Source organism: Mobula hypostoma, chromosome 22 (genome assembly GCF_963921235.1).
Source record: "Mobula hypostoma chromosome 22, sMobHyp1.1, whole genome shotgun sequence".
Classification (NCBI taxonomy): Eukaryota; Metazoa; Chordata; class Chondrichthyes; order Myliobatiformes; family Myliobatidae; genus Mobula; species Mobula hypostoma.
This window is the reverse complement of record NC_086118.1, coordinates 4,364,594-4,378,658: the sequence shown is the minus strand read 5'-3', so window position 1 is coordinate 4,378,658 and position 14,065 is coordinate 4,364,594. Positions and strand designations below refer to the sequence as shown.

At 45.4% G+C, this 14,065-nt stretch overlaps 1 protein-coding gene across 1 annotated transcript in view; it reads right to left on the bottom strand.

The window, feature by feature from the left end:
• The window catches only part of pkd1b (polycystic kidney disease 1b), a 185,209-nt gene that overhangs the window by 160,570 nt on the left and 10,574 nt on the right, over positions 1-14,065 (bottom strand). Inside the window, 4 exon segments of the mRNA XM_063030962.1 lie at positions 598-1,359; positions 6,757-7,031; positions 10,523-10,670; positions 13,526-13,635. Of these exon segments, the coding sequence (XP_062887032.1) occupies positions 598-1,359; positions 6,757-7,031; positions 10,523-10,670; positions 13,526-13,635 (1,295 nt within the window).

Sequence of the window (14,065 nt, the reverse complement as noted above, 5' to 3'; positions counted from 1 at the left end):
TACTATTCAGTGGTTTATAGACCAGTACCACCAAACAGCTCTTCCCCTTTGACATTTCTTGGATTTTCTAAGCTAAGGAATTTTTTTATCTTTACTATCATTATCACACTTTGCTTAAAATCAGGCGTCCTTTTCTATTTTGTCTAAGCATCCTGAAATATTTAATTCCCCGTTTTGGTAACTTCGTAACTTCTGCAATGGCTATTAAATTGTCCCCATTTATTTTGATTTGTGCCATTAATTTAATAAATGGTCTTCAGTTTACCATTTTCCTTCGTCTGACCAGTTAGGATACAATCTTACGTTCCCTGCCCAAGAACCTGGAGACTGGCTTCAGCTGCAGAGTTCCCAAGCTCTGTAATTCCCTTCTTCACCTCTCTCTCCCTGTCTCCCTGTCCCCCTCTGTCCGTCTCTCTATCCTTGAAGCTCTTCCATAAAATAATTTTCTGACCTTATTCCCTTATCTGTGCTTCAACATCCACCTGATCTAATTATGCAGCTGTGGAACGTGTTCCTGCTAAAGCCTCAATTAGATTAACTGCTGGAAGTCCAGCTCAGAATAGCACCAAGCTCTCAACTGTTGCAGAAAGGCCTTACCTGAGAGGCATCCACCAGCATTCGTCTGTGTTGGCTGGGGACAATGTGAAGGCCCTGGATCACATCATGGGCGTGGATCACTACAGACGTGTTCTGGGAGCTAATCCCATTGTTCACGCTGATGTTCAGGACTTCCAGTCCTGGGTGGCTGAAAGTAATGTGAATGTACGAGAACCAGGTGTCTGCCGTCTCCCTGCGACAAGCAGGTGTGAAAAGGGGCATGTCGGTCGGGCAGTGGGCCACGAAGCTGATTCCTGACTGGTGGGCGGGCGGGCCCCACCACGAGGTGGCACAGCTGCCAGAATGGATCTTGATCACGACGAGCATCTCGTCCTTTGTCGGCACTGAAATCCTTTCACCTTCGGCTGGTGGGAAGATGAGCTGCAGGCCAGTAATCTCTGTCTGAGTGCCCAGCGGATGGCAGTTGACCACAGTCGGGCCTTCCCCATTAATTGCGGCTACAGGGGATGTGTCCGTCCCAGTGTCAGGGGAGGGGGTGATGGCCACTGTCTGCAGCTGGTCTGTGCACAGGATACGCACGTCACAGACAACGCCATCGACCCAGCTGGTGCTGAGCTGTGCTGGCTGAGAACCCATCAGCAAACTCTCTGCCCAGCTCCCACCCACCATCCCAATGTAACTCTGTCGCCATGGCGACATTGAGCTAGGCAAGCAATGCAGGAGGGCTCCGGGGCCAGCATCGTGCTGAATACCAACGACATCATCTGGGAACACAGGGATCTCCTCACCAGCCAGCACCACCTGGAACACAGCACCAGTCAAATGGTCAGCAGGCAAATCAGGAAAGTAAAGACAAACATAAGGAGATGAAAGACCAGAAGCCTCGGCCTTGACCCTGCCTTGTACAGCTGGATCCTGGACTTCTTGTCAGATCGCCAGCTGGTGGTAAGAGTGGGCTCCCTCACCTCCAACCCTCTGATTCTCAACACAGGAGCCCCTTAGGGCTGCGTACTGAGTCCCCTCCTTTATTCCCTGTATACCCATGACTGTGTCACCACCCACAGCTCCAATCTGCTAATTAAATTTTCCAATGACACTACATTGACTGGCCTTATCTCAAAAAATAACGAGGCAGCCTACAGGGAAGAAGTCATCTCTCTGACACAGTGGTGTCAAGAAAACAGCCTCTCCCTCAATGTCGCAAAACATAAGGAGCTGGTTGTGGATTACAGGAGGAATGGAGACGGGCTAACCTCTATTGACATCAATGGATCTGGGGTTGAGAGGGTAAACAGCTTTAAGTTCCTCAGCATCCATATCACCGAGGACCTCACATGGTCTGTGTACACACCAGCTGTGTGGTGAATAAGGCACAACAGCGCCTCTTTACCTCAGATGGTTGAGCAAGTTTGGTATGGGCCCACAGATCCTAAGAACCTTCTACAGGGGCACAATTGAGAGCATCCTGACTGGCTGCATCACTGCCTGGTATGGGAACTGTACCTCTCTTAATCACAGGAATCTGCAGAGAGTGGTGCAGACAGCCCAGAGCATCTGTAGTTGTGAACGTCCCATGATTCAGGACATTTACAAAGACAGGTGTGTAAAAAGGGCCCATAGGATCATAGGGGATCCAAGTCACCCCAACCACAATCTATTCCAGCTGCTACCATCCGGGAAGTGGTACCGCAGCATGAAAGCCAGGACCAACAGGCTCCGGGACAGCTTCTTCCACCAGGCCATCAGACTGATGAACTCACGCTGATTTGAGTGTACTCTATATTACATTGACTGTTCTATTTATTATAAATTACTCTGATTGCACACTGCACATTTAAACGGAGATGTAACAAAGATTTTTACTCCTCATGTATGTGAAGGATGTAAGAAATAAAGTCAATTCAATTCAATTCAATACAGTAGATCCGGCTACTCTGCCAAAGTACAAACAGAAATGCTGGAAACGCTCAGCAGATCAGATGGCATCCATGGAAAGAGGAACCGAGTGAAAGAACTGTTCATCTCTGTTTTATTTTCCACAGGTATTGTCTAACCCACTGAGGTTTTCCAGCACTTTTTGCTTTTGTTTCACATTTCCAGCATCAGCATATTTCTTTATTTTCACATTTGTTCCAGGGCATTCCCTTTCTCCAGCACTGCATAGTCTCCTCAATTCCTCTTTGTTCTTCTCGTCCCTATCTTTCCTGAATGCTTTATATTATGGACCTCACCATCTGGAAAACGACTACTTCACACTGGGGTGGATCCCAAAAAATCCACACTCAACACTTTAATACCAGCTTCTTCAACATTGCCATTGGATTTCTGAATGGCCAACAAACCAAAGGCTCTAGCAAACGTCTCCAGATGTACGGCAGAGAGCAATTTGAGTGGCTGCATCACAGCCTGGTGTGGAGTCAATGATGTGCAGGCAGCAACATCATGATCACAACCTTCCCTACTATCGAGGACGTCTTCAAAAAGTAGTGCCTGAGGAAGGTGAGATCCATCACTAAGGGCACTCACGCTCCAGGACATGGTTCGTGCTGGCACAACTATATTTCTATGTTATACTGACTGTCCTGTTGTAACATAATATTTATTATAAATTGCACATTGCACATTTTGATGGAGACATAACATAAAGATTTTTACTCCTCATGTATATGATGTAAGTCAATTCAATATAATTAGAAACACAGAAAACCTACAGCACAATACAGGCCTTTCAGCCCACAATGCTGTGCCGAACATGTCCCTACCTTAGGTCTACCTAGGCTTTACCCATAGCCCTCTATTTTTCTAAGCTCCATGTAGCCATCCAGGAGTCGCTTAAAAGACCCTATCGTTTCCGCCTCCACCACTGCCGCCGGCAGCCCATTCCACGCACTCACCACTCCCTGCGTAAAAAAATTACTCCTGACATCTCCTCTGTACCTACTTCCAAGCACCCTAAAACGATGCCCTCTTGTGCTATCCATTTCAGCCCTGGGAAAAAGCCTCTGACTATCCACACGATCAATGCCTCTCATTATCTTATACACCTCTATCAGGTCACCTCTCATCCTCCGTCGCTCTGAGGAGAAAAGGCCGAGTTCACTCAATCTATTCTCATAAGGGATGCTCCCCAATCCAGGCAGCATCCTCGTAGATCTCCTCTGCACTCTGGAAATAATAATTCTTGTTATTACCATCAGAGAGGAGATACTGGAGCCTGGAGACCCACATTCAATGGTTTAGAAATAGCTCCTTCCCCTCCACCATCAAATTCCTGAATGGTTCATGAACACCATTCCTCTCTCACACTACTTATTTATTTGTTATAACCTAATAATTTTTATGTCTTGCACCGTACTGCTGCCACTAATCAACAGATTTCATGTTGTATATTGTATTTCATGGGGTTACTGCACAAGATCAAAGTAAGCTGCAGGAAGTTGTGAACACAGTCAGCTCCATCACGGGCACTAGTCTCCGAAGCATTCAGGAATGCCCTGTTCTCACTACTACCATCAGGGAGGAGGTACAGGAACCGGAGGACACACATTCAGTGATTCAGGAACAGCTTCCCCTCTGCCATCTGATTTCTGAATGGACATTGAACCCTTGAACAGCACCTCACTATTTTTACACTAATTATTTAACGTAGCTATTTCATACAGAGTATATACTTACTGAAATTCAGTTTTTATTATGATGTACTGTAATATACTGCTGCTGCCAAAACCAACAAATTTCACAACATAAGCCAATGATATTAAACCTGATTCTGATTCTAAACACACTACTTTGCTATTCATCTTTTACACAATTTGTTTAGTTTGTGACTTATAGTAATTTTTACAATACAAATTGTTTTACAATACAATTGCCAGCAACAATATATTGATTCTGACTCCTGGGACACTCAGAACCAATCTTCATCTATCACCTTCATCCATTGATCCATGTTGGACTGCTGCTCCTTTCATGTTTGCTGGCTCAGGAGACTCGATACTCTCCCAATCATTCATTATCTGGACTGGAGACAATGTCTAAGGGCAAGCAGGGGTCAGCTTGACAATTCCATTGTTGGATTAGGGTCTAAATGGTTATTTTTCTTGTAGCTTAATTTTCTTTATGCTTGTCTATATGTTTGTATAATCACCTGTTTGTCTAAGTGTTGAATGGATGTTCAGCACTTTGTAGTCTAGCTGGTTCTGTACATCTGTAGTGTCTTTGACTGTGAGCCTGAGATGTCACGGCAGCGTAAATCACAGGCTGCCCTTGTGTCTCACAGGCTGTTCTTATCAGACATTCACTTATCTGTCCAACTCCAACTGGTTTTCAATATAAAGAAAGATCACGAGGAAAATTCATTGTTGGAGTGAGTTGGTTACAGTTAGAGTTTGATCACTATGCTTTAATGTTATTTTTTTGTTATGAACGTTTAATAAAGTACCGTAACTACAAGATTTGCACCTCATTCTTGACTTCCAAAGAACATTCTGGGCAATATCAACTCCAGATCCAACAGAGTCCACATCCACTTCTGGTTGAAGCTCTGAGCAAGAGTCAGTGCCAGAGGGAACTGTGACCGGAACATGGTGCTGAGGTCTGCCTCAGTGAACCAAATCTGGTTCTTAAATCAGCTCCCTTGATGCCTTCTTCCAGAGTAATGACACAGTAAATACCATCCCGCCCTAGAATGTTGCAATGTGGCTTCGACTAAACTGGCAACTTTAGTTTCCAACAGAATTATGACCTCACTTCAAAACATTTGACTGGCTATGGAAAGCATGGCCTTCTGAGAACATCAGGCTGTGCATCTCCCAGCATTATTTGTTAATCAGTCTGGACTCACAATGGTGTCAAAGATCTTTTACTTATAACTCTCAGAGCCCAGTTACAGGCTCTCTCCCATAAGGAGACAGTCATGGGATGTTATTGCATTTAAGGGCCTCAGTCCCCAGGACACTGAACACCTGCTCAGTCGCTTTACATACAGTGGTTGCTTTCTAACGGTTACTGGAAACATAACCTGAAGTCAGAAAGATGCTGGAGACTGATTAATAGCAGGTTGTGGCGATGGTGTTCTTCAGCGGGAATACTCAACAAGACCTTGTGCACGTGTGACCCAGAAGGCCCATCTGAAGTATGGGACACCATCACAGTACTGAACTGTCAGCCTTGGTTATACACTTAGCTCATAAACTAAAACCAAAAAGCAAAACGTAACAAAATGTAAATTAGAGCAGGTGACTTACCCTGATACCACAGGTAAATCTTTCCACTGTGGATGTGTCAGGAAAGGTGATACTGCCCTGCACAATCCTGCAATTTAATACTGATTGGTCCAGTGTAGCAAATACAGTGTAGGTCAGACACTGTATAATGCTGGGTACATAATTATAAGATGGCCACACAGCTAGTGGGGTCACTGCCTCACTAATCCAGCACAAATCCAGTGCTGTCAGTGTGGAGTTTTCAATCTCTTCGCTTCTGTGTGAGTTTCCTCTCACATCCCCAGACATGGAGCTTTATATGTTAATTGGTCACTATAATAGGTGAATGACAGAATCCGTGAGGATTTGGTGGGAATGTAGGGTGAATGAAATGGGATTGGTACAGGATTAGTGTACACAAGTGTTTGATGGTTAGTGCACACTCTCTGCTGTGTGACTCTATGACTTTAGGTCTGTACAGACCAGGAGAAGCCATTTCCTTCATTCTTTCACCATTGTCAGGTCTGTTTTGTCTCATCACTGTGTACTGTTGTGACACAGTACATGTGGATACAGGTCTTCCATGGTATTACACTAGTTACAGTGTCAGAGGCTGCAGGTTCACCACTCTCTGATTCCCCCCACTGTGAAATAGACAACCATCGTCATTTTACGGCTAGTGCCCCCAGGATGGAAATGGTGGCCAAGGATATGGAGTGTGCACATAAGCATATGAACAGAGAAGGAAAACGAGAAAGCTGAGACGCATGCAGAAGGTCTTGTTGAGTATTCCCGCTGAATGTCCCGCTGTACGACTCCAGGATCAGTAGAACAGCAGATGTCACACTTGGAGCAATAGAAGAGGGAAAAATCAGAACTCGTTCATTCAGGACCCCTTGCAAGCGTCTGATACTCTCTTCACAAAACCATTTACCCATCACATTTCCACTGAATCAAGGCGAGGCTATGAAGGATCCCAGAACTTATAACTTACATTTATTTGCATGGCACTGAAGTCAGGGGTGATTGTCATGGGTATGTCTGCCACCTGCGAGTAGAAGGGCTGTGTCCCTCTGTACCTGGGGGGGTTTGCAATTGGCAGGATGTTCGTGGTGATGTTCTCAAATGCGTACGAGCTGCAGGGGCTGGTGATGGGCAGACACTGCTCCGTCAGATGGCACCACTGCTGCCCACTCATGCATCCCCCTGTGGTATTACACAGTGGCAGTGTATGGCAGCTGGCAAAGGGGGTCCGGAGTGCCTCACAACCTGGAGACCAAGACAGGCAGGTTAAAACTGATGACACACAACACCAAAGAGAATAGATACTCAGTGCACAAGTTCAGCAGCTCTGAAAGATCCACTGGGACTGAAGTCAGGTTTCAAAACTGATAGGTTTTCATTGGATAAGTTTGGTCTGTCTTAGGGAACTAAGCTAAATAGATGGGCTTAAGATACAGATAAACTAGCACCTGACTAAATATTAGAACTAACTCAAAGTATTTAATGGGCACTTCTGGGTAGAAAAAATTAAAATTAAGTTTAAATGCTGGTGGTGAATGAAGGATTTGGAAAATTCTAATGATTCACATCTCAGGGCCAGATTTCAGATCCATCACTGTCACCTCAACTAAAATTGTCAGAGCTTCCTGGCTTGCTCCCCATAGCTCCCACTCCCACAATCCATGCTGACTTTTCCCAAGGAGATCCCTCAGGGCACAAGGACATTCCACCTCATGGGCTTCAACAGGTTCACAATCTGTTTACAGATACATTGCCATTTGAAATTATCTGGCCTTTGGTTCCTGCCAGTCACAGCTACTTTGCAGTATGGTAACACCAGCTCATTGTCTGTGGAGGGAAATGGACAGTCGACATCTTGGCTTGGGACTCTTCATCTGGGGCTCAGATGGAGACTATAAGACTGAAACATCAGCGGTTTGTTGTTCTCCACAGATGCTGCCTTACTCACTGATTTCCTCCAGCAGTTTGCTGCAGCTGCAGCTGAATGAAGCCAATCAGATATAATCACACAGAGTGCAGAGAGGATTCACCAGGATTTGCCTGGGATTGGGGGACTTTGGTTATTGGCAGAGATTGGATACCTATTTTATTTATTATTTATTTTAGCGAAACAGTGCATAGTCAGCCCTTCTAGCCTTCAGAGTCACACTGCCCCAGTAACCCCCAACAAAACTGACTAACACTAGCCTAATCACGGGACAACTTACAATGGCCAATTAACCTACCCAGCACGTCTTTGGAACGCCAGGGAAAACCCATGTATCCCACAGGGAAGACATAAAGACTCCTTACAGACAGATCTGAAACTGAACTCTGAACTTCGGAATGCCCCGCACTTTAATAAGTTGCTATTGTGGTACCGCGGTAGGTCAAACATGTTTTCCCTGCTGTGAAAGCAGTAAATACAAGTAAATAACACTGTGAGCAGCAGGGGGCTGCAGTTTAAGGTGAGGGGAAGAAGATCTAGAAGATTTTTTAATACAGAGAGTATTTGATATCCAGAAAATGCAGACAGAGCTGGTTGTCTGAATTGCAACCCCTATATTTAAGTAGCATTTTGACAACATTTTAAACAGGCCAGGCATAGAAGGATATGGTCCTAATGCAAACAAATGGATCAGTGTAAATGGAAGAACAGATTAGTATGGATGAGCTGGGCTGTACGGTCTAACTCTCAGACCTCAGCTTTCTCTGTGGTCATAATGAGGCCAAATGCAAACTAAATGAACAACACCTTATAGAAAGAAACATAGAAACATAGAAAGCCAACAGCACAATACAGGCCCTTCAGTTCACAAAGCTGTGCTGAACATGTCCTTACCTGAGAAATTACCTCGGGTTACCCATAGTCCTCTATTTTTCTAAGCTTCATATACCCATCCAGCAGTCTCTTAAAAGACACTATCGTATCTGCCTCCACCACCATTGCTGGCAGCCCATTCCACGCACTCACCACTCTCTGCGTAAAAAACATACCCTTGACATCTCCTCTGTACCTACTTTCAAGCACCTTAAAACTGTGCCCTCTCATGTCAGCCATTTCAGCCCTGGGAAAAAGCCTCTGACTATCCACATGATCAATGCCTCTCATCATCTTATACACCTCTATCAGGTCACCTCTCATCCTCTGTCCTCCAAGGAGAAAAGGTCAAGTTGCTGAGTTCACTCAACCTATTCTCATAAGGCATACTCCCCAATCAAGGCAACATCCTTGTAAATCTCCTCTGCACCCTTTCTATGGTTTCCACATCCTTCCTGTAGTGAGGTAACCAGAACTGAGCACAGTACTCCAAGTGGGGTCTGACCAGGGTCCTATACAGCTGTAACATTACCTCTCGGCTCTTAAACTCAATCCCATGGTTGATGAAGGCCAATGCACCAAATACATTCTTAACCACAGAGTCAAGCAGCACAGCAGATTTGAGTGTCCAATGGACTCGGACCACATGATCCGTCTGATCCTCCACACTGCCAAGAGTCTTACCATTAATACTATATTCTGCCTTCATATTTGACCTACCAAAATGAACCACCTCCCACTTATCTGAGTTAAACTCCATCTGCCACTCCTCAGCCCAGTTTTGTATCCCATCGATATCCTGCTGTAACATCTGACAGCCCTCCACACTATCCACAACACCCCCAACCCTTTGTGTCATCAGCAAAATTTACTAACCCATCCCTCCACTTCCTCATCCAGATCATTTATAAAAGTCACAAAGAGAAGGGGTCCCAGAACAGATCCCTGAGGCATACCACTGATCACCTATCTCCATGCAGAATATGACGTATCTACAACCACTCTTTGCTTTCTGTGGGCAAGCCAGTTCACAACGCAAGGTCCCTGTAGATCCCATGCCTCCTTAATTTCTCAATAAGCCTTGCATGGGGTACCTTATCAAATGCCTTGCTGAAATCCATATACACTACATCTACTGCTCTTCCTTCATTAATGTGTTTAATCACATCCTCAAAAATTTCAATTAGGCTCGTAAAGCACGATCTGCCTTTGACAAAGCCATGCTGACTATTCCTAATCATGTTATGTCTCTCCAAATATTCATGAGTCCTGCCTCTCAGGATCTTCTGCTTGTGTGGCCTACAGTGAAATGACAAGAACATAGAATTTTCCAATTCCAGGTAACCCGCAGCCACTGCGACCCTCTCTTCATCCCTCTGATCCCTCCCCCGCCCGGTTCCACTTGCATGTCACTCCGACTGGGTCTCCTGTTCCCTCCCCCACAAGTTCCATCTGTCCATCATCCCTCCAGCTATCACCTTCCAGCTTCTGTCTCTAACTTCACCCTCTGCCCTCCTCTTCACTCTCTCCTAATCTACCTCCTGGCAGTCGCTGTCTCCTGATCCTTTGCCCCTCACCCGGCTCCACCAGCCCATCATCTCCCTCTCACCGTGCTTGCCAGGCACAGTCTCACCTCTTCATTTTGACTGTTTCCACTCTACACTCTCAGTCCTGCTGCACAATCTCAGACCAAAGAATCAGCTATCCCTCCACCTTCACAGATCCTGCCTGACCTGCTGAGTTCCTCCAACAGTTTGCTTTCAGTTTCAACTTCCAGCACCTACAGTTCTTCATGTCTTTATGAATACCCTCATTACTGGGTCAAATTTCAACAGAGGTGTTGTTATGTACAACGAGGGAGCTACCACCCTGCAAGTTCAACTCCAGATTTTATTCTGTTATCGTATGGTATCATCCCAGAATTAGTTCCTCTTACCTGGAGGGATTAGGAACAGATTTGGGGCACAGTACGGCCTGAATACTTTGAAATGTACCCGAGCTGCTCTTTTTAAAGGCTGCACCACAAATTCAATGGAGCTCACCGATCCTGAGTGACTGAACCACAGGCCAGGAAACAGCATGATCTGCAAGAGAAATGATTATAGCGACTCATATATATCGGCACAAAATAATCCAGCGTCTCAGTTTCAGGGAGTCTCAGTATATCATCAGTTGGAAAGTTGGGTGGGGAAAAGGCAGATTGGGGTTAATCTGGACAAGTGTGAGCTACTGCATTTTGGGAGGTCAAATGCAAGTAGGAACTATCTTGGAAAATGTAGAGGGATCTTAGGATGTAAGTTCACAGCTCCCTGGAAGTGTCATCAAAAGTGGATAGTAATGAAGTCATTTGACATTCAACAACTGGGTATTGAGTGCAAGAGTTTGAAAGACATGTTGCAGCTGTATAAAACTGTGAGCTGTTTGGCTGCCACACTATAAGAAGGATGTTGAGGCTTTGGAGAGGTTACTAAAGGGGTTTACCAGGACATTGCTAGATTAGGAGTCTAGGTAATAAACTCCTTATAGCCATTAGCTATAAAGAGAGGTTGGACAAACTTGGATTGTTTCCGCTGGAGAGTCATATATAAAATTGTGAGAGGCACAGATAGTGTAGGTAGTCAGAATCTTTTTATGAGGACATATAAAATATTAGAGGGTGCAGAGTTAAGAAGAGACAGGCAAAGTTTAAAGGAGAATAGTGAGGCAAGTTTTTTTGTACACAGACAGTGTTAATGTATGCCAACAGGTGATGGGTTTCTCTAACTTACAGCAATATCTCCCTGCTACACCTTCTCTCGTTTTCCGTTCCCCATTCTGGGTACTCTCTCACCTCTTCCCTTCTGTCATATGCAAATCACTCTTCCCGATTCCCCTCCTCCTTCCCTTTATTCCCTGGTCCATGGATTAGTTTAGTTTGGCACCATGGTCGGCACAGATGTGGGCTGAGGAGCCGGATCCTGTGTGGTACTATAGGGACTACACGTACTATAGGGAGCTTCATACACTTGATCTAACCCATGCTATCCTTGACCTGAAAATACTTGATGGACAGTATAGAGACAAGTATTTTTAAAATGACGTTATTTACTTATCTACAACATTCACATAGATTTAGGGTGAGAGGGGAAAGATTTAAAAGGGATCTGAGGGGCAACTTTTTCACCAGAAGGTGATGAGTATGTGGAACACATTGCACACACAGAATGCTGGAGGAACTCAATGAGTCAGGTAACATCTATAGAGTGAAATGAACAGTTACCATTTTGGGCCAAAATCCTACACCGAGACTAGAAAGGAAGGTAACAGAAGCCAGAATAGTAACGTGGACGTAACGGGACAGGTAAGAGTACAATCTGGCAGATGATAGGTTAGACCAGGAGGCACAGGTAGTTGGGCTGGGAGCTGATCGATGGAAGAAATATAGAGCAGAACAAGAAGGAATCTGATAGGAGAGGACATTGGACCATGGAATAAAGGGAAGGAGGTGGGAATCAGGGAGAGGTGATATGCATATGACAGAAGAGAAGAGGTGAGAGATAACCAGAGTGGGGAATGGGAAAAACGAGAAGGTGTAGGGGGGGAGTTATTGCTGTAAGTTAGGGAAACCCATCACCTGGTTTTACCTGCTCTCAGGATGAGACTTTTCATTCCAGAACAACTGAAACATCCTTCTTCTTTAAAGAGGTTTCCATTCCTCCACCATCAAGTCTGCCCTCACCCCATCCTTCTGCCATCCCACCAGGGATAGGGATCCTCTTTTCATTACCTACCGTCCCACTAGCCTCTGCATCCAGCACATAATTCGCCATAACTTCTGTCATCTCTAAAGGGATCCCATCAACAAGCATACCTTTCCCTCCAACTTTCTGCTTTCCAGAGGGATCGCTCCCTTTGTGACTCGCTTGTCCACACATCCCTCCCCACTGATCTTCCTGCTAGTACGACCATAAGACCTAGTAGCAGAATTGAGTCACTTGGCCCATCAAGTCTGCTCCACCATTTCACCATGGCTGTTCCATTTTTCCTCTCAGCCCCAATCTCCTGTCTTCTCCTGACCAGTCATGAAACTATCAACCTGTGCCTTAAATATACATACAGACTTGGCCTCCACAGCTGCCTATGGCAATGAATTCCACAGATTAACTACTCTCTGGCTAAAGAAATTTCTCCTCATCTTCGCTCTAAAAGACACCCTTCTATTCTGAGGCTGTGTCCTCTGGTCTTAGACTCTCCCACCATAGGAAACATGCTCTCCACATCCACTCTATCAAGGCCTTTCAGCATTAATCATATAACCATATAACAATTACAGCACGGAAACAGGCCATCTCGGCCCTTCTAGTCCATGCCAAACTCATACTCTCACCCAGTCCCACCAACCTGCAATCAGCCCATAACCCTCCATTCCTTTCCTGTCCATATATCTATCCAATTTAACTTTAAATGACAACATCGAACCTGCCTCAACCACGTCTGCTGGAAGCTCATTCCACACAGCTACCACTCTCTGAGTAAAGAAACTCCCCCTCATATTACTCCTAAACTTTTGTCCTTTAACTCTCAACTCATGTCGTCTTGTTTGAACCTCCCCCACTCTCAATGGAAAAAACCTATCCATGTCAACTCTATCTATCCCCCTCATAGTTTTAAACTCCTCTGTCAGGTCACTTGAATGGGCCAAAGGGCTGTGCCATGCTGCATTCTCTGTGACTTTATGTACAATGTGATTCTATGAAGGTCTTTGATGGGACAGCATTTAAACCCATTGGACCCATAACTTCAGGGCAGATTAAAGATCTGATATCATGGGAAAGTACTGTTATCCAGTAGTTCCCCATTTGCAATACAGAGTCAAGTTTAGAGCACATCGCACTTTCCACTTGTGACTGCTCGGCCAAAGTCCTGGAATTTCCTCCCTCCCCCATAGCTGTTCTTATACCTCAGCAGTGGCTGCTTCGCTCATGGAGGGGGTGGTCAGTACGGTGACGTTCTTCAACCTGTACCTTCCGCTGAAAGTCGGTACTCCCGTGAGGAAATAATTGACAGGGGCTGCATTCAGAGAAGGAGAAGTAAAGTCAACAATCAACAGCAAATTGTACACAACAACATGGATTTACACTCACAACACGCCGGAGGAGCTCAGCAGGTCAGGCAGCATCCATGGAAACGATCAGTCAACGTTTCGGGCCGGAACCCTTCGTCAGGACTGAAGAGGGAAGGGGCAGAGGCCCTATAAAGAAGGTGGGGGAGGGTGGGTAGGAGAAGGCTGGTAGGTTCCAGGTGAAAAACCGGTAAGGGGAAAGATAAAGGGGTGGGGGAGAGGAAGCCAGGAGGTGATAGGCAGGAAAGGTGAAGAAGGAATAGGGGAAAACACAATGGGTAGTAGAAGGAGGTATACCATCTGGGTAGTCTTCAGCTCCTTGGTACGAACATAGAATTCTCCAAATTCCGGTAATTCCCTCCCCCTCCCTTCCCCATC